Source organism: Echiichthys vipera, assembly GCF_963691815.1.
Source record: "Echiichthys vipera genome assembly, chromosome: 18".
NCBI classification, from domain to species: domain Eukaryota; kingdom Metazoa; phylum Chordata; class Actinopteri; order Perciformes; family Trachinidae; genus Echiichthys; species Echiichthys vipera.
Genome location: NC_139843.1, coordinates 19,523,292 through 19,550,991, shown reverse-complemented (window position 1 = coordinate 19,550,991; position 27,700 = coordinate 19,523,292). Strand labels below are relative to the sequence as shown.

Below are 27,700 nucleotides of genomic sequence, written 5' to 3'. Positions count from 1 at the left end.
GTACTAGTTGAAGAGAAAAAAAAAATACCTCTTACTTAAATTATAAATGACACCATCATCACCTCGGTCGGGCCCAATTGGCAAAGATGTGGACTGTTACTTAGACTTCAAGTCCCAGTTTTGATGACTTTCAACTTCAAAACTTCAATTGACAGAAAGTAAAATACTTGAGATTGGATTTGGTAGTTAAAGATTTGTGACTTTACTTGACTTGAGACTTGTCTGTGTTCATTTAATGTTTTCATTGCAAACATTAAATATCAAAGTGTCTGTGTAAAGTTACGCTGATAACAATTGATAACAACAACAATAATTTCCTTTATTTATTTTATATTTATTCTGTTTAGTATAATGAGAAGTATATAATTGGCCAATAATATTATTAGACACTAATACCTTATCCTTTCTCTAAATAGCCGGGTTTCGGGCTTGGACAGAAACTACCTACTGGGTCATGCAGGATTTTTTTGGGCCCCATAGCTCTTCTGACATTTGAGTAACCGCAGACATTCCAACTGTGCTGGCATGGTGCAAATGGTTTCCCACAAGGTCAGCCTGTCAAGGTGAAGGAGTTGTTTACCCTCATAATGGGATGAAGGTGTGCCGGCTGGACACAGCAGGAAAAGCCTTTTATTCTGCAACTCTTCATCCAACAGCTGTGGGCACCAACTGTGGGCTGTGGTTATTGACTTGGCTTTTCATCTATAAATGCTTTTAAATTGAGAATTTGGCTGCTGAACATTTTAGACATAATTCCCGGGGGTTAAGGATTGATGACCCTGAAGCCTGTGGTGGGGATTGGAGTGTGAGGGCTGTGCTCAGTATTAATATTGGCAGATATGTAAATTTAAGTTTTGGAATGAGATCAGAACTGAAAAAAAAGTAGATGGGTACCTGATCGGTACATTGTTTTTTTTAAAACTCAGATATTTTCAAACAGTGGGGAACACGGCACTGAGGCATTGTAGAAATACAAGGCTTGGGCCAGCTTGGACCCAGAAATCATATTTTGAAAGGGCGTTGCGTCACGACTTAACAGCCGCATAGCCCTAAGAAAACATTGTCTCTTCTGACACAATGGTTACTGTTACTAATTTTGCTCGCTGTTTTTTTCACAAAATAAAGGTCTTTGTTGAAGTCCCTTGGCTTATTTCAGAATAAATTAATAATTAATACTTTGTTCTTTAATTCTATAAAGAGATATAGAGAGAGACTTTTTTGAGTTTATTTAACACGTCAATATCCCTCCTGCTCAAGTTCTTCTTCTCATATCCTTTCTTTGGTCACATCTTTCCAGTAATCAAGCACAAAACCTGATTTTATATGGTGTTTAGGGGGTGTTACCATATGCTAATAAACAATTACAATATAGTGGGATTCATCATTCAGCACAGCTGGGTAACAGCACATTTAGATGGTTAGTTGTTTGTAAGTTGTTGCTTCATTTCGTGTCTGAAATGATAGAAAAAAACACTGAATTCTAAGACTAAAGTGTGTTGGTTTTTTTTAAATCACCAGCCCTGCTTTTCCTATTCTCTGCTGTGAAGCAACACATTATTAGAGAGATGTTGTCTGACTCCCACACCGAACCTTGTCTCCCTGACCCTAACATACATCCTCCTCCTCATCGCCCCACAATCTTTCTCTCTAATCAGACTTTCCATTTCATATTCTGAAAAGTACAAACACAGGAGATAAAAGGCTATGAATTGAGTGGGTCCTTAATTCCCTTTTATCTGATGCCATCATCCCTGCACGCACAGACACCAGAAACAAATTAAACACATTGCGGAAGTGAAATAACAAAAAGGATGCAAAAATGACCAATTTGCTAGTTTCTAAAAGGAAATGTTCTTTTATTTCGAGAAGCTTGAGGGTGTGCCACATCCACAGTCATAACCCCCCCTGCCCAAATCTCTGTCCCCCAGCCCCCCTTTTCCATCTCTTTTCCAATCCAAATCCCAGCAGTACACCTTGCTAGGCCACCTTACTTAACAGAGGCCAGCAGTCGATCTTTGTGTCCGACATGGACAAACAACAAGCCGCATCACATTACACTTCCTGCTTCCTTTGACAAAGGGAGAACACCATAAGACTCCCAGCAGAGACCCCATAACCCAGTTTTCTTTTTCACCCGAAACCTAGTTTTGAGGTGGAAGCTATTTTTATCTGCAGGAAATACACTGCATTCAAACAGCACAGGGTATGCTAATGCTCATACACACACGCACATCCAAACACAACTGCATCACCTCCAGCACCTGTATGTGTTGCGTTATCATTTACAAACCCTTTCAACACGGCAAATGCTTCGTTTAGACTGTGGAGCACAGCAGCCTTAAAGGAATACTTCACCCTCAATATGATCAGTTTTATATTAATTACACACTCATGCTACCTTAAATTCTTGAAAAAAAAGAGGTTTTCCTCGCATACCTCCTAAAAGAACTACAGCCCTGTTTCCAAAATTGGGATGCTGTGTAAAATGTGGTTTAGCTATTATTAGGGCTGGCGAAGTTATGTGATGACAACGCGTTCATGCAAATTCCTCTTAACGCCGTTAGCAAACAGCTGTGTCTGTGATTATGACTCTCAGCCCTCCCCATAATTTGGAAAGTCAGGAAGAGATGCAGCACTAACATTGTGGATGGTAAGCAGAAACAAATCTCCTTGAGCAGAAATTAATAAAGATGCTCTTTTGAATGGGAAGTTCAGTTTCAAAGCCCTGTCAGATAGTTCTCTGAACAAAACCAAAGTTATCTGCATTTACTCCTCATGTGGACTGAGTTACCTCGCCAAAGACAAACCACGCTGGATAGTTTGCACTACATTGCGGTAGTATTACTAAATAATGATACATTCAGGTCAATATGCCAGTATTATACGTATATATATAAATTATATATATTTTTGAGCATGCTGTAAGTTTGGGGTTATTCTAGACAGTATTTCTCATTGTTTTGGATTGTTATAAGAAATATACATTTGTATAAAGCAAGCATATTTAACCACAGCAAATTGTATTAAAAACTTAATACAAGCAAATATCCCCTAAAGGTACAATTATAACAGATAAAAGAAAGTGTGATTATTTTGCGATCAATCATAAGTTAACTATGGACAATAAAAAGAAAGAAATCACATAATAGTGATTTGATTTTTAGTCGCTTGACAGCTCTAGTTCATAATAATAATAAACATATAACAATAGGGCCTTCGCCATACGTATCCTGTTCTGTGCTCAGGCCCTAAGGAAAATAATTTGTTATAATCCTATTTCAAAGTGTTTTAGAGTTTATGACATATAGATAAAGGGACTTGGCAGGTGAGGCATTTGTGAGGACGATTATGATTACAGGTAAGCTATTAACAGTTCATTATAGTGGCCTTGACTTTACCTATATATTATCGAATTAAAACTTATTTCAGTGTGTATTTGAAAGCATGAGCTTTTCTCAATATGCTTTTAAACTATACAGCAGTGTTGAAACAAGGCCGAGAGTTATTCGCTACCCCCACATTTTAAGCAGTGCTAAAGTGAACTATCAAACAGAACTAAAGTCACTCTTAAATTGTTTCATCTTAATACTAATTCATTCTTTGTGTCAGTGCTCTGTTAAGTACCATCTTTTATATACAGACAACATTAAAAACCAAACTGAGCACCCTTTTACAGCAAACACTCACCCTTTCAGAAACTCTTCACCCAAACATCCATAAGATAACAGTGGATACAAAATGAAAATGCTTTTACTTGAAGACCACTTGTGCAACACATGACCCTCAAATCAGCCGTCAGCGCAGGCTACATTTGAGTGTGACGTCAGGGAAAGCTTAAAAGCTCTCTCGCTAACAAGGAGACTCTTTCTCTAAACTCTCACACACACACACACATACACTCACACACACACACACACACACACACACACACACAGAGTTGATGCATCTGCAAAGATGATGCAGGCTGCCGGGTTAGTTTTAAAGTTCAAGTTATGATTAAGCCATTGGCTTGGACGTGAAAAAACAAAGAAAGATGGACCCAATAAGTGAGTCAGTGAAATTCTCTTGGTGACCCTCAGGAACCAAATGAAAATGGGACTCAATAGTACCATCAAACTGTATTAAACTACAGTAAGTCTTCACTCCACTGCGGATGTATTTTCATGCATTGATGTCAGTTGATCCCATACTGACATCATTCCAGCCTGATGATAATGGCCAATCTGCTGCACTTCCAAGAGGGTCAATTCACATTTTGTTTACACTTCATTTTGCAGTCTAACATCATGTTCTTCACAGGTGTTTTCTGTCTGGGCAGAGTATCTGCCCCCCTGAGTAATCTAGCCAATTTTAGCCATGCATACAGATGTGAGTGGCCTGTCCACCACTTTAGTCCAGATATATCTCAACAGCTGACTTTTTTTCTTTTTTTTTTCCTGCAGTATGACTGTGGTGATGAAGGTCCAGGCCAAATGGGACATGATGGACAGGACAGATGTTTTCTACACTGGTGTAGCTCTCATTGTGCTGGGCACTGTGCTGGTGGTCAGCAGCTTCCTGGCTCTGGGATTCACTGGAACCTTCCTAGGTGGGTCTCGAGGTTGTGTTTTTTTAGTCATAGGAAGTAGTACTGTAAAAAGAGTTGCTGGTGGCATCACTAGAGTAATCCCAGCTCGGTCTTTGAGACTTGAAGAAACAGGGGGCCGCATATTCTCCATTTTCCAAGATAGAATTCAGGCAATATGGGGTGAGAAGCTAATACACAAATGACCAGTTTGAGGGGGAAGTCTTTAAAATTGAAATCTGTAGCTTTCTGTAAAAAAAAACAGGCCAAGAGAGACAATATGTGAAACAGTAATGTAATCCTATCTCTCACGGTGTGCTCCTAATGTCATATACTAGATCCACTGCACCTGACTTCATCACCTGATCAGAGTGATGGATTCTCTGACAGTGTCAGTAACTGCTAACAAACTTCGATCAAATTGTAAAAACTAGGAAGTGCAGATCGAATATGACTCAACATTCTGTTACAGTATTGCAGATTTGTGTCTTCAGAAACATATTTTAGTGTACTGTTTAGCTGTAAAATGAGAAAGTTTGTCAGGCCTGGCAAGTGGTAGGTGGGCCATGGTACACTAAAACATGTTTCTGCAAGAAATATGCAATACAGTAACAAAATGTTAAATCATAGTTGATCAGCAACGCCTAGTTTCAGAGTTTGATTTGAGTTTGTGAGCAGAGAATCCCTCGCTCTGACTGGTTGTTTTTCTTAAGGCGCAGTGGGAGCTAGCTAGCCTTGGGGGGCACCCTGATCTCGCGAGTGCCATGGTATTTTACTAGCAGATCAGTCTGGTAACGTGCGACGGAGAAAATTTGGAGCCTTTTGCCAAGCGAACATCCAATCAGTGTTGGTTTTGAGTCAGGTTTAAGTGTGACACAACGCATGCTAACATGAAAAAAGAAACCTATTTTGCATAGAAGGTTACCAACTTCAGCTTTAACAACTATTGGATGCTTCGGTATAAAATTTGGTGCATTCTTATCACGCCAATGCACTTAGATCAACTAAAATGGTGCACATTGTCAATTTTGAGTGTGTTAGCATGCTAGCTTTAGCATTTAGTTCAAAGCCTTGTTGTGTCTAAGTACACCCAGTAGTAGTTTATAAGGTGGCATACATAAACAATGCACCATATCATAAGGGATAGTCTGACTCAAGGATACAGGAGAAAAAAAATGTATCCCAGCAAGCACACATACATGCGCTTACATGGGAACAACACAACTTCACAAACATTTGGGTTAATCTATAGAGCTTGGTCATCACACTTCAATGTCCTTGAAAATATATTTGCATCTGCTTCTGACACAGACATGTTTACTTTCATTTCTCGTACTGTTGAATCCATCCATGCAATGATTCAAATTAACATGAGTATCCCAGTTATGACCATTTGGCAAGCGCTGGTTTCTAGGTCAGTCATTTTAAGTGAGTCATCTCCAGGATCCAGACAGCCTCGCAGCCTCTTCCCCATCTTTGTCCATCACTGTGCTGAAATGCCCATCACTCTGTGGCCATGAATACCAAACTGTGTTGACAGAGGGGAGACAGCAGGGGCAGCAGAAGGGTGTGTGTGTGCATGTTTCTGTATGTATAAACAGGCATCTCCTTTGTATGCAGATCAAGCAAAGCAATCACAAGAGACTCTGCTGTCATGTTTTACTCTCTGACCATTTGTAGCAGACCATTAAAGTATATGTAGCAAATATCTCCAGGCAGGGGGAAACATTACTTTGCAGCACAGAACAGATAATTGTTTTGCATCCAGTGATTTATAAGAATGCAGTCTCTCTTGAGTTTTCACACTGGGATTCAGATAGCTGTATAAACTCTAAACTAAAATCAAGACATGGTAAAATAATACCTGTGTAACCTATTCATACATATAACGAAGTAAAGTACTATTGGCCTTTTTCACGGAAGACATTCCGGCTCGTCACAGTGGGAAAAACACGTTAATAGTGAAATTATTCTGACTGAATTCAATTTAGCTGATTTGATTTCATGTTCCTGGTATCCTGCATTCTTGTTAACTGCCACTCTCATTAGATCAGAGCCATTGTTAAGCCCTATTCTAAATGGACATCTTTAACGTGGGGACGTGGTGTAAAACATTCTTACCTCGCCGTAATTTTGACTGACATTCTCTGGAATGGTTACTGACACGGCGCATTAGGAAGACTAAAAATGACCTTACCCCACATGCCCAAATTAATCTAATCTGTCAGAATAGGGCTTACGTGTTACTCTGTGCTTTCCCGGCTTTGTCCAGTCAAAATGTCTGCGATGAGAAAGAAAGGCCTATTGCAGCAAGTGTATCTTTTAGATGGCTCGGGGTTTGAGGTGAAGTCCCTCTCTTTCTCGTGGACCACCATGGGACCTTATTTCAGAAAAAACATTTAGGGTGGTGAACGAAGAGAGCGACAAGTGATTTAGACTGTGAAAATACTTTAATTAATTTACTTAGAAAGACTACACACCCCAAAGTCGCATACGTGTTGTCACGCTGAAGCTACGATGCCTGTGTGTGACATTTTGACATGTCACAGTAGGAAATGCAAATGTGTAAATAATATGATGGCTGAATTCCATTTAGCTGCTTGAAGTCAAGTTAAGACTTCAAGCAGCTAACTGCTATATAAAAGATGGTAGTCGGCTTCCCTTGTTCAGCTAACTGCGCTCACTGAGCCTTCGTCCAAAACTGCCATTTCGACCAGCTGACAGTTTGTAAGGGACTTGACCAGCGGACTTTGCTCAGGCTGATTGGTTGTTGAAACTGCTACTGTTGCTGGAGACTTGACAAGCTGAGTCACAGGCAACAACATCAGCTGGTTTGAGTCAAGACGAGACGGGTCAGTTCACACTGCTGCAAAGTTTACCTGCAACGTTTTTTTGTTGTCGCAAATCTTCGGTCTGAACTGGGTTAACTTTTGAGGTAATTAACTTAGCATAGTCATGCTCTCCAGATGATATGCCCTTTCCAATATGTTTCCAATATTTTTAACATTTTTCATATTTATTTATTTGAATTCTGAACAAATTTAAGGTAACTGCACTGTGTACTGTTCGTAGACAGTATGTGCCTCACCATTTGATGATTCACCATTTTGGTAATATGCAATCTTCCAACTGGCAACCACCAGCCCAACAACCGGTGATTGCAGATAGACGGTATTCAGCAGTGTATCAGCTGGGACATGTGTTTAAGTGGCAAGTTCATTCCGTTCCACAAGTTCTTTTACGCTAATACATAAACAAAATAAACTCACAAAATGTAAGGAAAGGAAACATTCTTGGACATTGTTTCCTTATTAAACAAAAAACATGACTTCTGAATTCAAGTTTCTCTCTTTCACCAAGATGTTAATGTTACCTTCATTTGTCTTGTTAAATATTCGTAAAACCCTCTCCATTAAAACTCGACCGAAACAAAATAAAACCCACCAAGCTCCTCTTTTAGCCTGTTGTCCACCTAGCACCAACTCGCACCCGCACTTAAGAGGCAGATTATTAAATTAGCAATATAAAATAACAAGCATTGCCCTAAAAAAACAACCAGGGATGGACTCCAAACCCTGCATCACCCCAATCTACCTTTCCAATTCCTCCTATTGAGGACACGCACAAACATAAACAAACTAGAGGTTGTAGCCTGTGGGTGTGTTGTAATTCGATGTGTCTTACGCACTCTATAATAAGCCCCTTGAGTCACTGTGACCTGATAATACAAACTGATAGCTCAGGGTTAGAAACAAAGATCCAAACACAATCAGATTACACGGACAATATGAACGTATTGGCCAGGTGGCCAAGGATCCAAAACTCCCATCACCTTGTAATCACAGACCCACTTCTCTAAGCTACTACAGTGCAATCATGACAGCAAATCCAGGATGTTCATTTTCATAATCACAATGAAACAACAATGATGTTGGAACATCAAATGAAAAAATGTTATGCTTGGCTTTTAAATCTGAAGGGGAGTTGGTGTTGTTGAGTTGCTTTGCAGGTCAAAAAATGAGGTTAGCATATTCTTCTGGAGGCCAGTTACACTGGTATTCTATTCAAAACCAAACACATTTGTTTATATAATCTCTTTTTTTTTTGTGCTGCACCACCTGTGTCCTTAAATGAGCATACATAATAAAAAATGTTATACAACTTAGGCATTAGTTTGACAAAAAAAACAGGGCCAGCAGTGTGTATAGCGAGGTCAGGTGTACCGAGTGTGTGTGTGTGTGTGTGTGTATGTAGGTGGATGAGGGAGACATAAAGGAAATGTGTGTATATTGTGTGTGCAAATTACAGGGGGAAAAACAGTCAATGCTCAGGTTACATTGAGCGGCATCCTGATGTAGTTCACCTGCCCCCAGTCTTTTATTGGCTCGCTGTTGTTGGCTTCCCTTGTTCAACATCCAATTATTGCAAATTACCCCAATGTTAAACAATGCTAAAATTAGTTCATATTTGTGTGTTTATCTTTTGAACTAACTTTTGTACTTTCTGTGATTTGTATTCCATATATAGAGATAGATAAATATACTGTATTGATCCCAAGCTGAAAAATTACAGTAAATCAGGGGAGAGCGCGAACGCAGTCCCCCACTACCAGAAATCATCGGTTGAGATTCCCACATTTAGGGAATTTGCAGGGGTCAACACAACCAGAGTGCAATGGCTTAGCCTCGCCCTGGGTGAACCACCTTCTGGATCATGGTATCTCCCCTGCCAGGTAAAATTCTATTTATTTTACTCAAAATACAGTTGTAATATCACTTCCAACAACCACACAGAAAGTCAGCCAGCTGGGGAGCAGGCATTGTTAACCATTGCTGTGTAATATGTGTGATTTTAGCACTGACTAATTTACTCTGTGACTCTGTGCGCTTAGGTCGTTTGCAAGTGTTTAAATGACTTGAACGCAATGTAATGTCTTGTGGCAAACAGTTCATGTACATACAATACAATACAAACTGAACTAGGGATCATCTTGCGATGGAATCACACAAGCCATAATGCCAAATCAGGCAGTGAGGTAATGGGGGAATGGCCCCTTACCTCCTTCCTCCCCCCTACTTCTGCTGCCCTGGCTTGGACCACATTCATCTCAATTACACACCTGAAAAGTTTCATAACTGTATCGTACACAGTTGCGAAACTACCTTGTTGACAAAATCTGGCTGCAGATAGACATATACGGTAAACACCTAGTAGAAATTCTCAAAACCCCTTTCGTGGTACAGGGGATGTCTCCAGGACCACACAGATGATGACACACAGACCCTCAAGGTGAAAACATTACCAGTGTTGCTTTTGTGGCTGGTAACAACAGGGTGGGTCCTCCCAAATATTTAATATGGTGAGGTTAAGCTTGATCTTGCTTGTAAAGGATTTTTTAAATGCCTCTTTAGTTTTCTGGAATTGTCTTTACCATTGAAAAGATCACTGTTACAAATTGGCAGCAAGGCTAAGTGGTGGCACCCTCCATCCCTCTTAATACTATACTACAGTAATGGTGATGCTTTTCCAGTCAGCAGCACACCACAAGTTGACAGCGAGTCTCCTAGCAACAGTAGTTCTGAAAATGTTGGTCAACCGCTGCCAGAGAGACACCCACCCAGAGGATCAAACCTTAGACACTATATCAACCAATAAATCAGAATGTTGTCTTATCCTCTCTGGAAAAAAGTACAGTTCATCATTTTTCATAATTCTTCACGGAGTTTTCACAGGAGATCATTCCCATGAGGTAATAGTGTTGACATCAGTAACAGCCGGGTGGCGGAGGAACAGCCAGACAGTGTTGCATTAACAAGGCTGTGTGGTGCCAAAGTCATGATCCTTGGCAGTGCATCCTCAGGCTGACTTCACTGTCTGCTGTTTATCAGAAACATGTCAAAAGTGTGAGTTCGATGACAGGCAAGAGTTTCAAATGAGACATCAAGGTTGTAGTAACCATGGCGGAAGTGTGAAACAGGTTTGACACTGCATCCCTGTCCACCTGAAATGGTTGAACAACTTGTGCCTGGAAACTGGTGCCCCTGCTTATGCCAACTGCAGGCTGGGACATGTTTTCACCTCCACCTTGTCAAATAGATATCATCTCGACCTGTTGCCGCATTAACGCACAGTGTGTGTGTGTGTGTGAGTGTGTGTGTGTGTGTGTGTGTGTGTGTGTGTGTGTGTGTGTGTGTGTGTGTGTGTGTGTGTGTGTGTGTGTGTGTGTGTGTGTGTGTGTGTGTGTGTGTGTGTGTGTGTGTGTGTGTGTGTGTGTATTCTACAGGTGATTACTTTGGCATCCTGATGGATGAAAAGGTGACAGGCTTTCCCTTCAACATCATAGAGAACCCGATGTACTGGGGCAGCACTGCCAACTACCTCGGCCTGGCACTCATGTAAGTGTGCGTGTATGTGTATGTGACTGGAAAGGAGGAGAGGTCACTTCCACGGCTGTATCTGAAGTCAACAAGAGTTTAACATGAATTTAATGTCTCAGCAGAGGTCTGTAGCTGAGATTGGTTCTAAGAAATTACCAGAGGAGTTGTTAAAACATAAATAAAATTAAATTAAAGGGAAATGCCCCAGAGCCTGGCTTTTAAAGTGCTGGTGTACATCAAATGGCGTTCTAAATAAAGTGAGGCCATACAGAAGCGGCATTTGAAATTAGCTTCAACCTGCAATTGGCAAATGCTGTTTTCTCCAAGTTTGCTTTGCTCTTGAAAAAGGTGGGGAGGTAAAAACGTTTATGTGTGCCTCGTCTCTATGACAACTCTTGGAGCCCTTCGTGCGTAGTTGCTAAGCGAGTGCTCCAGGGTTGACGAGCCAGTCGCCAATAAAAGCTATTAGCCCCCCATTTCTCCTCACAGAGTTACGTGGACTTACTGCCTCTCTGGTCCTTTTTGTTGTGACTAATTTTACCCCATTTTCTCTCTGCTTTGTATTCACTTGCGGCTCTTAGGTGAGCTCTTGTACGTTCTCTTTTAATTTCTCTTTATATGAAAATTAGCCCGCATGGCTAAATATGGCACTTTTGCATGCTAATACATGTGCATTGTTCCTTATTAAATAAACATTAAAATAACTGCAAGCTTTGAGTGCTCAACCCAATGATAACCCATACCATCCCTTCTGTCTCTATCCCTCTTTCTCTCCCCTGCGTCCCTCAACTTACCTCCATCCCTCTGTTGTTCATTTGAGCTCCAGTAGAAGCCTCAGCCTCAGCCTGTTCTGCTTTCTTCTGTCTACATCATGCTGTCCCTGTTTGTTGTCCTGTCTCTGCACTAGTGTCCAATCATCAATAATTACTCATATTTCTCTGGTGCACGACGATGAAAAAACATCTCTTGACAATTGAAAATGGGTTCTATGGGTGCCCCAGAATCTTTACAGACCAGCTCATGCTATTCCCATGCAATTTTGGTAGTAATAATGTGTGCAATTGACTCTACTATTTCTACTCAACGTAACAACGGATGTATATGGGGATGTGTTCTTTCCACTATGGCAGTTTCTGGCTCATTTACGATAGTGTACCCCAGTTTCCACATTTAAATCAGTGCTCGGGAGAAGTTGAGTATTATTTTCAACATTCATGAAATCTGTTGGAGCCTGCTTAAACTTTTGGTCACTGCTGATCACCATGTAGCTTGTGAGGTGCATTGCACTTAATCCAGTCAAGTCTAAATCATGTCATAAATCATGAATTCCAAGTCAAAGTGGAGTTATCAGTGTTACAGTGTTCCAGGGTAGAACACAAGACACACGCTACACAGGTACATCAAAACATTGCTCTACAGCACCACCAGTATGCATTACAATACCTGCTAATCACATCATGGTGATTGTCCTTCTCTCACCTGTAATCACTTCGTACTTCAGATATGTTGTGATATGGACTGTGCCGTTAACGCCATAAAACCATCAAGGTCATGCTTCTGTGCGACTGTGGGAGTAACTGAAGGTCACATGTCAAACACACACAAAGAACACACTCCTTGAAGGTACAACTGAAAAAACATGAGGGGAAAAAACTCTCCACACACAGGACACACACACACACACACACACACACACACACACACACACACACACACACACACACCCCCATCAACTCCCACAAGCCTCTTGCTGTGCCAGACAATCTCACCAACGCATTAGGCCTTTTACAGGTCTTTCTGCCTGGCCTAGACAAATGACATACACATGCACTTACCCTAATGCCCGAACACATGCTGGTCTCGTGCTGTTTAATTAATGGAACAACATTAATTTAGCAGCACAATGGAAATCAAAGTTGCTGCATGATGTTTTTCTTTCTTTTTGCTTACATATAATGTAGGTTCGTATGGAGCATCACTCCAGGAAAAGGACTGTGGTACCAAACCGGAGTAGTAGGATATAAAATTGTATTAGGATCCCCATTAGATGATGCAGAACATCAGCTACACCTTCTGGGGTCCACCCATAACATAAAACATTACAATAGATAAGATATTACAGACAAAACAACCACTATATATATAAAAAGGGAATCTATATGCTTTGTCCACAGCAGTTTACAATATAAAATAAGACCAAAAAGCTTTGATTCTTCTGCTCAACAGCTACTGTACACTATTCATTATCAAATTCAGCTGCGGTCTAGAGGTCAACGACTGATTTGAACCAAATACTGTATGATGTTCTCGGTCTCTGGCATGTTTAAGATTAGGCTATTATATAACCCATTCATGTACTACCAGCAAATCTTTGTTGAGGGTAACAGTGATTTCAGTAACTTTGAGTGCACACATGTATAGTATATTGTTGTATCATCAGCATTCATTGACATGCAGGCTTTTGTCAGAGCAAGTGCAAGGTCTAAGCAATTTACTTTTTTGTGTGTTTCTATCCATAATAAGGAATAATAATAATTTATGATCAACCACATCAAAGGCAGTTTTGCTGGTGACGTGTTCCTGGCAGAGCATCTCGTGTGTTAGGGCCCTGTGGCTGTAACCACTAAGGCACTCTGACCGGAACGTATTAAAAGTTACATTCCTTAAGATTTAATTGGTGGTCGACCACTGGGTGCAGAAAACTTGCCTCAAGAGGCTTTGACGTAAGGAATAAAAGCATATGAGCAACTATCTGGAAATATTGATCCCACGATTGGATGTTGTCTTCCAGATTACGTAAAAGTTTGCGCGTGCGCCCACTTCTGTCTTTAGCGTCACATCCACGTCATTTTCTGTGAATGTTGAGTTTGCAACATGACTTAAACACAAGAGTTCTGGACTAACAATGAAAACCACGATAGAGATCATTTATTTACAGAATTCAAATACACTAAATTGAATGATTGTTACAAAAACTGCTGCCCATAAATAGCATGGATTGGATGGAATAAAAATCTTTATCTTCATGCAGTGTAGCGAATAAATAAACAAGCTATTTTGCTATTTCAACCATTTGCCCCCTGCTCTCTAATTTACTCACTTAACACTGCCATGGAGAGTAGTTACATTATGGACCATTATCATGTGTTCTTCTTGTGGGAAGGAGCAGAGGAGAGAGAACAACAACGCTATGACTTTTAAAAGGACACTCTCTGCTCTGGGCGAGAATCTCCAGTCCCCTCTCTGTGTATGTGTGAAAAGTGCAGAAGGAGAGGGATAGTTCGGTCATAAAACAGCCAAATATATCTGATGACGTAGCTTCACGGACAAAGCATGTATTTGATGCTAAATTTGCAATGCCATGATCCCAGAACATTCATAGATGTATGATTCAGCATTTGTGTTTTGTTTCACTGTCACAAGAAAATTCTATAGGTGATGAACCGTATAAAAAAAAATGGTATTTGAATTCCAAGGTTGTTTTAATACTAAATTCCTTTTATCCCTCATTAAATTGAATTTCGGCTCAGGGACAAATAAAGTTTGTAGTTTTAATATATTTCCCTCACATTTTAATGTGCCATTTAAAGTTTTGTTTGCTTTCACACTTTAAACAAGACTTACAAGACTGAAAGTATCTCATGCTAACGTAGACATTTTTAAAATGCTCACAGTGATGGTGCTGACATTAATGTTTAGCAGGTATAATGTTTACCATGTTCAAAATTGTAGTTTAGCATGTAAGCATGCTAACATTGGCAAATGTTGTTATTTGGCCATGTTTCTAGATTCAAAGTTGAGGGATCAGCAAAGTTATTACAATTCACTCTCAAACTGTGTTTATCTTCATTGAATCGCTTAAAAGTCCATAATAACACTAAAAGATTTAGAGAATCTGGAGAAATCTCTGCATGTAAGCGGCAAAGCTAAAAACCAACATTGAATGCCTGTGACCTTCAATCTCCAAGACAATCAAATGGTCATAATGGTAATTCTGTATGTTTTACAATAAGGTTCGTCCATCTTACAGATAATATTATTTTAATAGGAATAGTCTACTAAATAATATACCACATACAGATATTAGAAAGAATAAAATCAGAAAATCCAAATGAATGCAAGATAATGAGGCCGCACTTACCAACAGCAGTTTTTTGTGCTACATGCTAACATTAGCATGCTAACAATGACAACACTGAAGAATGCTATAAGCAAATACTGTACTCCACTTGCCCAGCACCAAATTGCAGACAGGAAAAGATCGAGACTAGCTGGGGAACAGAGTGGAGCAGTTAGCAGCTAAAGAAACAGATGTTTCCCTCTGGAGTTGATGCAGACCAAAACATAGCTAATAGAAGAGTGTATATTGGAATTGATTGGAAATGTATTTGTTTCTGAAGCAAGCAGTATGTTTCAAAAAGTGAGGACAGAGTCATTTTTATGACTATGTTGCAACACCTCTTTATTAAACCCTCTTTAACCATTTGGGAAATGAGGAGATATATTGCTGTCATTTTTTGAATAGTGGAATGTTTTCCCATTCTTTCTTGATGTAGGATTTCAGCTGCTCAACAGTGCAGGGCCATTCCTGTCCTTTTTTGGGTTTTATAACTTAACATGTTCAATAAAGTGGCTATGTACGTATATATAATGGGCCAAACATTTTTTAATGGGTGACACGTCGGGACTGCAGGCAGAAAACATGAAAACATATAATTGTTTGTGTGGTATTAGTTTAAGCATACTGTGTTTTTTCTATTGTTGTGACTTAGATGAAGATCAGATAAATCCAAGACCAATTTTTACAGAAATCCAGGTAATTCCAAAGGGTTCACATACTTTTTATAAATTTCGTGTACTAATAATAATAATTTTTACAGCTGCTCTGAGGGCTTGAAGAATTGTGAAGTTGTATCTCTGTAGTTATAAATCTGTAAATATGTAACCAAATTAGTAAATGTGTAAAATAATCTGTAGATAGTGTTCTTAGATTTCTGTCAGAAATCTTAAGTAAACTTCTCAATTGGCTGCTCCTTCCACAAGCATCATCTTGATTTTGTGTGTGTGTGTGTGTGTGTGTGTGTGTGTGTGTGTGTGTGTGTGTGTGTGTGTGTGTGTGTGTGTGTGTGTGTGTGTGTGTGTGTGTGTGTGTGTGTGTGTGTGTGTGTGTGTGTGTCTGTGTGTGTGTGTGTGTGTGTGCGTGTGTGTGTGTGTGTGTGTGTGTGTGCGCGCGCGCGAACACCTTTTATGCCCCGAATCAGCAAGCAATCACTCTTCCCAGGTTCAGCACTATTCAATAACAAGCACTGCTAAGGCAGTTCTTTAAGAACACCACAGAGATGAGCATATGACCTATATATTTCCACAGGCCACATAATAAAGGTCTCACCTTCCAGTGGGCATGCATACATGTTTGTCACATCCTGTTCATTTACTATGTAGCAATTTCTGTGGGTTTGTGGAAACTAAACCATTTCACTCAACCCTTCGGTCTGCTACAGGTAGTCCCCCCATCCCCACATTGTTTTTAAAATCACATTTTGCAAGCTTACATTCATTCTTAATCGGGAACTAAGTGTTGGCGCTGTTGTAAGACATATTCTATCCTGTCTTGTGCAAAAACAAGTAACAAATGCAAATAAATAATTTTCCCCATCTGGTCCATACCCTTGTCCAAACATTTTGTTTTCCACGCTGTCAGAATATTAGGTTCTGCAGCCTGAGTCATGCAGACAGCACATATGGAAACACACATGGTGCATAGTCGTGCCTAGACGCAGATTAAGATAACAGCAAAAGGCTGGTATGGCTGAGATTATAGGCATGTGTGAACTAGATGGATGCACAGATTGGAAATTGATATAATCCTATCAACATTCATTTATTCAGAAAGGAGGGCTCTACTTCTTTTCCTCACAGCTCACAAAGTGGGGGACGAATTGAATCAGAAGAAGAATAGAAAAAAATGGCATTTAATTCTAGCTCAAGGGAGTGCTGTGTTTTTATGATGAATAGCAGTTACATACCAATTTTGCCCAATCAAGTCAGCTGTTGGTCCAGCCAGTTTTGGTGTTGTCATTTGTGACAGTTTGTAATATAGGTCAGTGGTAAATAGAGCTTAACACGTAAGGTCTACTGACTCATCAATGTGTCTCTAAAGCAGGTGGTCTGTGTGCCACATTCAAAGTTAACGGAAGTCGTGAATCGAATGTAATCCCAGTTGTTACTGAACTGACACACAAGTCAAAAGAGCAGACTCGACAATATTGTTTCTTCTTGCATACAGTAAACCGTAGACTGAACAGGAAGTAGATTCAAATGTATCTGAATGTAGAGAAATTGATAGGTGGGGACCTACCTAAAGTGATTAATAACTCAGTGGCTACTTTCCAGCACAGTAACTTATGGAAAAGGACACAATACACAAAGTACACGGTAGTGCTGTTGAATGAAAATTTTTCAGCCAGGTGTCTTATAAAGGTGACATGTAAAATAGCAAACACAAATTGTAAATGTCGCGGAGCAAGGACGCGGGGCGCACATTGGTGTTATCACAAGATGTAGTGTAATACCTCTGGTGATCTCTCAACTCTCCATATAGTGCTAATCTTGGTTTCATTACCAAATACCTGCAGAACTATGAACATTCCCATCAGATCAGCCTCAAATAATACTTTTAGATCATAAGTACATTATCACACTAAACTATATTGGGGAACATAGTAAAACACTACTGTATGCCTGCTGAACATCAGCATGCTATTTGTCATTGTTAGAAACGAGTCCTATTAGAAATTCAGTATACAAGTTCTTTAAATGATATTGTTTTTGAGCCATATAGTGGGAATAGTATCCTTTGCGGTGATGCCCTTGTGTATTTTTCAGAAAAGCACTAAATTTAACTGGACTTTTTTGCTCTGAATCCTGGCGACTCCGCAAAAAAAAAAGTGACTATTTCAAAAGGGTGTCATAACTTTCTATAGGCAGTGTAAACATTAAACCGCTTTGCTAGCTCCATCCTGGTATAACTAAGATATCTGTGGAAATTGAACATGAACATAGTGTGTAGTGTTAGCTTAAGCTAAAGATAGCACTCTGTCACCGCCCTGTCACTGACAACCCGGCCCAGCTGATTGACATTTCCAAAAACAGAGAGCGTTTTTAAAAATATGGACAACCAATCACTTTATAAATATATTGTGAAAAAATAAGACGAACCAATCACTTTAGAAATATGTTGAAATCTTTTATGCTGTCTTTTACGTCTTTTAAGTTTATGTGTAAGTCCCTACTATTATGACTTCATAGACATGGTATACAGGATTCATACCACAGTTAAGAACCAGACAGATTGCTTGATCCATTTTATAAATATAGAATATGGGCTATATAATATACAAGGATTTGAGGTAATAGCTTTTTGTTACTCAACCTTTTGAGCCACATGAGAGTGCTCTCAGTCCAGCACTCAATGTTTTCTAGTTAATGATGCACATTGCCACCACCATGATAAAAGTGTACCTGCATCATTTGTAATGTGTTTTTTTCTTTCTTTATAAAATAAATCTGTGTCACTGTGCCACTTTCCGGTCACGTACTGTCTATGTAGGTCAGTGGGTTGTGGGTTTTTTTGTCTGCGTAAGGATGAACTACAGGGTAAAACATGTTTTAAATTCAGTTTAAATTGATCTTTTAAAAAGGTCAGGGGCCAGTTTCACTCCTCTCTGGCATTCAGGGGGCTAATTATTTGCTTCAATCCAGCTGTTGGAGACACATCCAATTCACATTTTATTTAATGTTTGTTTGTTTTTTGCATATTTTGAAAGCACGGTAAAAATGTTTTGGGTCGACACTAAGATTATTATTTTCAGTTCAATCTCAGATTCTGCTCTCTTTATATACTTCTCTACCTCTCTTGCTCCCTATTATCACACACTTCACATCTATTTGAGATAGATTAACTGTCCTAATAAAGGAACTCCACTAGGAAGCTGTTCACATATCCAGGACATATTGTGTTGTATACACAATATATAATCTAACCCATCTGTCTCGCTCTTTTTTTTTTACCTTTCTGTCTTCAGTGGAGCCAGTCCTGTTGGTCTCGCCGTGACTGCCACAGTAGCTGTGGTTTACAAGGTGGCGATAAGATTTGAGGGGTAAGTTTTTCTTTGTCACAGATGCACATGACACTATATGAAGAACACATTTAACACATTCAGCATACGCAGTTCCAAATAATTAACATTGATTTAAAGAGCAGGGGAACCCAAAATCCCTCCCTGTGGAACTCCTGTGGATTTTATAAGATGATTTTTATATAAACAGCTCTCCCTTTCAGTTCTATTTCCCCATAAACTAGTGGTCCTCACAGGTACTCAACCAAGGACTCAGGTTAGACCAGGTCCAAGGGAAACAGCCATGTGTGACTTCTGTATGATGATATACTGTATGTTGAAATTGAGATTTTTTTTATTCCTGTTCCCCAAAAGGCTGATAGCCGTATAATTTATCATAGGGGCAGATCATGTACTGGGTACTTCCCCAGATTGCTTACTGATGTAGTTAAACTTCAATAGGGGTGATACATAAATTCTTAGTTCTTTAAAAAGAAAAAAAAATGATTAAGAGAGGATGACTTTTTTTTCATTCATAAAAAAGCCTTGTTGACCACGTCCTCGTGCTCGTCCGTGGCGGTTACGAGATAAGTCCTAAGACCAGTTATGAGTGACCTACTTCTGGACATCTGCAGAAATACACACACCCACCTACACAGGAATACACAAACATGCTACTACTGCACAAGCCAGTTTTGCGGTCAAAACCACCGCAACAAAGAATAAGTCATGATCAGGATCAACAAGAGTGTATAGAGACCAAGACAAGACCCATGCTGTGTCCCAAATCGCGCACTGCAGTGAGTGTACGGACATTAGTGCACTGTGTTCCCTATGTACTGACATGATCAGTACACTGAATTCCCCAGTAAGTGCTGTCTCAAATCACACTGCTGCCCCGAAACTTATCGGAAATGACGATCGTATTTCTTCTTCTGTTTATTTTTCCAAAAGCTTTTCCAACAACTCTTCTAACTCAGCGCACTGCCAAAAATCCTTTTGATCCTCTTTTTACATTTATGAAGTAAATCTAGTTGTTGTCGCTCCGTTGCGCTATTGTTTCACCATTTTCCAGTTTGAATTAAGTCCCGCCTACATGGTCAAAATGGAGGCCATTGAGGGCATTGAGTGTTCAGCGATCCACACTCAAAGGTTTGGCCTTTTTTGAGTGTGCGACCGGAGAAATGCAGTTAGCTGCATTTTACCGACTTCCGGCGTGAACGCACTTCCACCCTCAAGTGCGTGATTTGGGACACAGCTCAAGACTTTGAGGGGTTGAGACCGAGTCAAAACCAATACCAGACCAATGTGAGTTCCCCCCCCCCCCCCCCCCCCACACACACACACACATACGCTCGCACATGATAAAATGAGGATTATTCCCATAAAAACACACTTTTTTTTTAACATTAAGGAGCTTAAATCCACATAACCATCTTTATGTTTTACCATCCACCTATAATACAATGTTCTGCGCAAGCATCGGATTTCTTCTCCGGAAACCATCTTAAAGGTTGAATATGTAGAATCTTTATTAAAAGCTATATTTAAAAATATCAAAATAATACATCCACGGGGCATTTTGAGGGGTACAGAATGAAAGTATTGCTTTTTTCCATAAAGAAATATATTTAGTCGGAATTCAAATTTAAAAAAAATGTTTACAGGTTTCACAGTGACTTTCAGTCACGTTCTGTTTCCATTGTAGCAGCCAATAACGTAGAAGGGTTGTTGTTGTTGGGTGCAGCTATTGTAGGCTGGCACTGGGTGAAATGGAGTTTTCCAATCCTGCAGCTGCTTATTTGTCCCAGCAGCTGAGTGACCAGAGATGGGCAAAAACCAGAGTCAATATAGGCCAAGCATTCACTCCATGGACTGAGATAACAGCATAAAAACACACGCCCAAATGGCGAATGGCAAAAGTTTCTCCTTGATCTGTAAGATCACTTTCATGTTTACTTAGCTGTAACAGCTAACGCTAACCGTCAGTCAAAGTCCTCTGCAATACTACTCTCCTGTAGACTACAAACCTTGCAACCAGACTGCTTGGAATTATTTTTTTGTTGTTGCGACTACGTCTTTGAGACACTAAATGGCGTTTTTCTGCTCATTCTCCATATTCAACCTTTGAGTACAGAATGTATCAAAACAATTGTTGAAAACTTAAGTCTTCCCTTTCTTAAACAATGTAGTTTTTATTTGAATTTTCCTTATGAGCTCTCCCTCCCTCTCTCTCTGGCTTGCTCAATCACTCAATCGTTTCCACGCTGGCAGTTATGGTAGATACTAAAAAGAAAAATACACTTTCTGTGGAGGTTCAACTGCCTTGTGAGAAAGGCTGCCTATCTCCCTTTTCAGTATGCCCTGTTCCCGACATTAACAGTTTTGTTTCTGCCTAATCCTTAATTTTAGTATAATGTTTCAGTTTATTCATTAAATTGGTAATTGATGTATATTAATGACACAGGCCTGTAGTTGGACTGTAGTTTTTTGTTATGTTTCTGTCTGTGATTGTGGGGGTCGATCAGCTGCTCACCAGCTCAATCAAGGAGAGTGTGTGCAGGTTTGCCTGATTAGGTCGTCTCAGCAGGGAGGGGCTGGGCACTCTTAAGGTCTAGAAGAATAAGTAAGAAAGTTCTGGAGTAAATTACATTTTGTAATATTTGGGATGCTTATTGTTATGGGTGCACATATATACTGTATATATACTCTATATATGCCAGCAGTATTTGATCTTGGTGAATCTAATCTAGTTTCCAGTTCCAGAGTGTTAAATTTTGATTTTTCAGTTAAGCTCACCCTATACTTTCATGAGCAGGTGGTAGGTTCCAGTTGGGTGAGGCTGAGATGTTAAAGTGACTAGGAGGAGACTAGGAGCTGGCAGCCTAGCAGCTTGCTGCCGTACTTTTTGCAACTGTTTCCTGACCTGCTTCTTCAAAATCCCTTTTTTAAATGTTCCTGTGCCTCACTACTTCACTTTGCATGAAGTGGTCGTCAAAACACACAAGCACTAGGGTTTGAAGTTATCAAGAAAAATTTGATCCGCAACTTTGTATCGAAACTGAAAATTAGCACTCTAAAGCCCATTTTGGACAGGATTAGTTTGACGTGGCGATGTGGGGTAAAATAGTCTTACCTCAGGACATCTATAATATTAATGGCCAATTAAGAAATCCCTGTTTTCTACCAGGAGTGGGAGGGGTTACTTGATCACCTCCCTGTCTCCATGTGCATAAGCAGCTTCCCGTATCACAAAACTAAGTAGACACGAAACTAAAGGACAAAATCGATTATCTAGTGATACGAGTGCTTCTTCAAGCGCCTCCATGCTGAAAATTATGTGGAAACTACGTGTTGAGGGTCGTATTCAGATGGGATGAGTATTACAGGAGGTATTTTTCTGGACCGTGAAGGTGAGAAAAGAAAAGTGAAAAAAGAAGGTGAAAATCCCTATAATTTTTACTTCCGCACTATAAGGCGCACCTTAAAACCTTCAAATTTCTCAAAAGCCGACAGTGCGCCTTATAATCTGGTGCGCCTTATATATGGACCAATATTGAGCCACAACAGGTCTCGCAACTACGGTAAGCAGCCGCCGACTCTATTATCCCCCCGTAGAAGAAGCAACGCTCGGTGCATGTTTTGATATATGACTGCGCAAAGCATGCCGTTTCATTTCCATTTGTGTGTTTTTGTAAAGACCCCAAAATGGCTCGTAGTAAGAGACACGCTTACGACGCAGAGTTTAAACTCAAAGCGATATGTCACGCAGTAGAACAGGGGTTTAGAGCAGCAGCGAGAGAGTTTAACATGAACGAATCAATTGCGCAGAAGTGGAGGAAGCAACAACCATCTGACTGTTTTGTTGACATTCCCTTTTAGCGCAGCTCTATCTAGATGCATAACGTAACCCCAGCCTCGACTATTCTATGCACCTTATAATGCGGTGCGCCTTATATATGAAAAAAGTTTCAAAATAAGCCATTCATTGAAGGTGCGCCTAATAATGTGGTGCGCCTTATAGTGCGGAAAATACGGTAATCCTGGGCATTAAGGTAAAGAACAGTGACTGTGGCCATGTGTTTTTTTTCATAGAATTGATGCATGCATTAGTCCACTCTGTCTTCTGTCACATCTCTACCTCTCTCAACCAAGTGTGGGAGCAGTGCAGCGGCGTGTAGCAGTTCTGTTAAAGCTGACAAGCAAACGTTGATGTAAATATGTATATAAATTGGGCAATGCAAAGGCTGTTGTGGTCTTGAAATAAAATCCTGAGACCGAGACAAGACCAAATAAAAATGGAGTTGATTCTGGGACCTTCAAAAAGTGGTCTTGAGTACTACAACACTGTTAGAGATAGTTTGGCGGTATACGATGCTTAAAACTAGTGCTGGGCGATATGGCCAAAATCTTTTTACCTCGATATAGGTAATTCCATATCTATTTGATAATGATATCTATCACAATACAGCATGTTCTCTGTTAATTCACTACATAAATAGTCTATATGAACTTACCGCATGATCGGGCCTATTTTTTGAAATGCATTATCCAAGTGCACGTACAACTTTCAAAACCATAAACCAATACGCCTCCCTTTCAAACTTTCCATCGCTCGTTCCCTCATTGGCATAATAAGGCCTAGTGTTGCTAAAACGATTGCCAAATTCGTCCAAAAGAGTGCAACAATGATGTGAACAAAACAAACGGCCTTCTCCTGACACACAGCCTTCTCAGTATAAAAAAATTGCCAAATTGCACATTGCCAAAGACCTTGAAGCCCTGTTACGAATCAAAATCTCAGTCAGCCGATTACATCCGATGAGCCCCCTGAAGGTTTTTTTGGTTGTTTTATTCACATCTTCTAACATATCTTTTGCTGCTACATATGTCACCCAGTGTCGAGAACAAAATCCACATTTGTCTAGCTGAGACTTTCAGAACGGCCTCTTTTGCCCAACAGGTTAAATGAAGTCATGTTAGACAGTCTCGTGCATTTCTGAAAATGTCACACATTATCATGATGGGAATGAGAGCACAGGTGCACAGGTCGCTGCAGGAAATCAATCCACAACTGTGTAATTCAGCCCGACCCTGTGATCTGAAGGTAAAGCAGGTGCCAGATTTTACCACACACCGTGACTGGGATAGGATTCATATGCTATATTTATCTTTTGCCTCTGGCATAGATTCTAAATCATCTCATTTAGTTAAACTGTGCGAGGATAGCAGGACGGCTAGGTGGATATTGCTTCACAGTGACTGAAATGGGTGAAAGCATCAATTGCAATAGACGTCAAGTAGGTTCAGACAATGCTTCAATAAGCATGAAGGCGGCAAATTCTGCCCATTTTGCTGGCTTATGCTCAGTTTTCTTTTTATGCCCTTGTAAGGATGTCCTGACCTCATTTTATGGTTCAATATTTATTTTATTTCTAATTTGGACAATTCATTTCCAGATTTTAGCAGACAATAGGCCTGCTCTAAATTACTTCAATATCTATCAATTTAGATTTTTAAAAATCTTTACTTCAATGTTTATTTCAGGGTGAGGTGACTAATACCGTATGTGCAATGAAAGAGGTGTTGGTTTAGTGAATACCAACGGCTCCTCAGTGACGATAAATTAATGAACCCGTAGGTGCTGGTTCTATGGATGTGTGCAATCTCCACAGGTTATCCAATAAGAACAGGAAAGAGGGTGATGGGTTAGTGAATCCAGTCCAGAATATACACACTCACTGACATGTGAATGTGCCGACTAAAATAAAGGGATAATAAATAATATGAGAATCTCTACGTTTAAATAAACAATATGAGAATCCTAACGTTTACTGGCAGATAGCAAGCTCATTAGCTCTGAGAGCTTTTTTTCCTCGCTTAAATTAAACTATTAGATGAAATAATGTACAATCCTGAGAGAAGTTTGTGGAGCTACTGTGACCGATATAGTCCTAATAACATGTCCCCGCCTAGCGTGTTAGCGGTTACCTTGCCAGCTGCAGTAGTACTTTAAAAAGTATGATGATACACTCGACCAGGATATTACCACCCATTTTGAATGTTATCACTCGATTGAATGGGTGTTATCAGTAGTTATCCACCTCATAGACTGCGGATTCCCTGCTACACCTAGGTGCAGGGGGCTGATATCGTCTATTCACGTGGTAACGGTGGCAGTTAGCTTGGACGGCCCCGGAGTCCTGACTTCAAACAAAACTAGCGTTACTTGGTTAGGGTTAGGCAACAAAGCTACATTATTTGGTTTAGGAAAAGATCGTGGTTTGAATTAAAATACTTACGTTCAATAGAGATGTTCCAATTTTTTTTTTCTTTGCGATACTAATTCCGATACCGAGTACCAATCTGAAAATATATCATTGTATACATGTTATTATTTGTATACCACTAACCCTGTATGGAATTAATATGATGGCTATCACTGTTGTATGGCCTGGTTAATGTTGTACATATAGAGAATGAAGAGTCAAACTTTCTTTTATTATCCAGTAGTTTGACAGTCATAACAGAAAAAGAACATACAATAAACTGCTATAGAATAGATTTGTCATGGCGTTTATTGAGAACTTTACCTAAGAAATGTTACGTAAGAAGGTTAACTTAGCCTAGGTAATTAAAAAGAAAGTCAACGTGGACTTTGGGTTTCACACAGGGCAGGGACCAGTCTCCCAAGTGAAAGTCCTGTCTTTGTTTGACCCATCCACACCCCAACCTTTCTCCTTATGCGGCCTTTCTTGATACAGCTCTCTACCATTGCTGCTCTTTATGCTGCGCCATTTTTTACGGAAGTAAAATTGGGCCATACCGCCTCATATCTATGGTAGTGATAGCAACTCAACGGCCATTCAGTCGGCGGGTAATACTACAAGTAATACTGTCATGATAGAGAATTTCTATTAAATATAACAAAGACAAGCCTACATCCTTCGGTCTCCTGTACACTAGTGAGTGTGTGTGTCCTTGACAAAAGCTTAGCAACAACTCTAATCCATGGCTTATTCAAGAACTCTTACCAAAAACAAGATTATGGGGCCTATTAGTGGTGTTATTTTCAAATACCCTCAATTACACACAAGGAACAGAGCTTGTGTTCTTTGGTACAGCTGTTTGTTAATATGAGGTTCAGTGGTGCAAAACTGTGTGCATTCATGTGCAACTGAGGGGAGGAACGTGGAGGCACAAGGCATCTTCCTATCATTCATACACATAAGCTCAGGCTCCTTCACGGTTCATCACACACATACGGTCCTGGCACAGAGTGGTACGGTGTTCCAGTCTCTGATTTATTGTACCATTATATGTTTGTTCTGCTGTATTTACAGACCATTCACGGAACAGATCTATCAGGAGAGGAGTCAACACTGCAAGCATAAATAATCGTCCAGTCGCTTCCTGAACCTGGTTCGCGTGAGGATTCCCGTCCTGTCAAGAGGAAAAACTGAATGACAGACAGACTTACCAGCAGCATTGATCATTAATCCACCTCCAGCCTGGATTTAAAGGCAACGTTCACAATACAGCTGAAAGTGTTCAAATTGTTATGCTTTTGTAAAGAATGTGGACACTACATGGAGCCATTTTTCTAAGTCAATTTTTATTGGGGGGGGGGGGGGGGGTTGTTATAATATACTTGGTAATTGAATTAATTTACCAATTACTGCATATAAAAGTAATTAGTTACTAGGGAAAATCACTTTTATATTACTTTTAAATATCAATCACGCGCTTGCTGTGGCATAGTGTAGGACCAGTTTGTGACCAGTTGCACTGATTAAAGTTGCAGTTGGCAACAATTGCTTGATGATATTCACTGAAACCGACGCTATGTTCCGATAGAACATAAATCATCCAGTCCACCCAGACTCCACATGCACCTAGAGCTTGTTTGCTTTGCAAAAATCCATTGCGCCCGTATCATCCTGTCCGCTCAGCACAGGGCTGTGTGAGAGCTGACGTCATTCATGCACATGCCACAGAGGGGTCGCGGGGGGGCTGTAGCCAATCCCAGCTGACATTGGGCGTGAGGCGGGGTACACCCTGGACAGGACGCCAGTATATCGTAGGGCACATATAACAGAGACAGACAAACATTCACAATTTTAGAGTCATCAATTAACCTATCACGGGCATGTCTTTGGACTGTGGGAGGAAGCTGGAGAACCCAGAGAAAACCCATGCAGACACGGGGAGAACATAAAAACTCCACACAGCCCCAGCTGGGATTCGAACTAGGAACCCTATCGCTGTGAGGCGACAGTGCTAACCACCACACCACAAATCAACATGTTTGTATGATATATTACGTAAAGTTAAGCAGAATGACAGACAACTTCCAGTCTTTATGCTAAGCTAGGTTTACATTCTACCAGTTTGAGCTCCATACCAGACAAGAGAGGGATCTCAATCCTCTCATCTAACTCTTGGCAAGAAAATGGATAGGGGTATTTCCCAAGATGTCATCACCAACAGGCTAAATCATGAAGAAGATCTGCAACAGAAGAAAAAGGAATCCATCCACCTTAACTGAGGTGCTATAAGTAATATTGTCACTGGACATCCTGCACAGTACCAGCACCCTGTATCTTAGACACCTGAATGGAATGAAATCATCATTGATGTTT

The 27,700-nt window shown here is 40.1% G+C and overlaps 1 protein-coding gene across 1 annotated transcript in view; it reads left to right on the top strand.

Annotated features, from left to right (window-relative positions):
* pemt (phosphatidylethanolamine N-methyltransferase) overlaps positions 1-26,549 on the top strand; it is a 66,476-nt gene extending 39,927 nt beyond the window's left edge. The window contains exons 4-7 of the mRNA XM_083932388.1: positions 4,443-4,588; positions 10,848-10,959; positions 19,026-19,100; positions 26,402-26,549. Coding sequence (XP_083788514.1) covers positions 4,443-4,588; positions 10,848-10,959; positions 19,026-19,100; positions 26,402-26,456 — 388 coding nt within the window. The 3' untranslated portion in view covers positions 26,457-26,549. The remainder of the gene's footprint in view (positions 1-4,442; positions 4,589-10,847; positions 10,960-19,025; positions 19,101-26,401) is intronic.
* Positions 26,550-27,700: the final 1,151 nt, after the last annotated feature.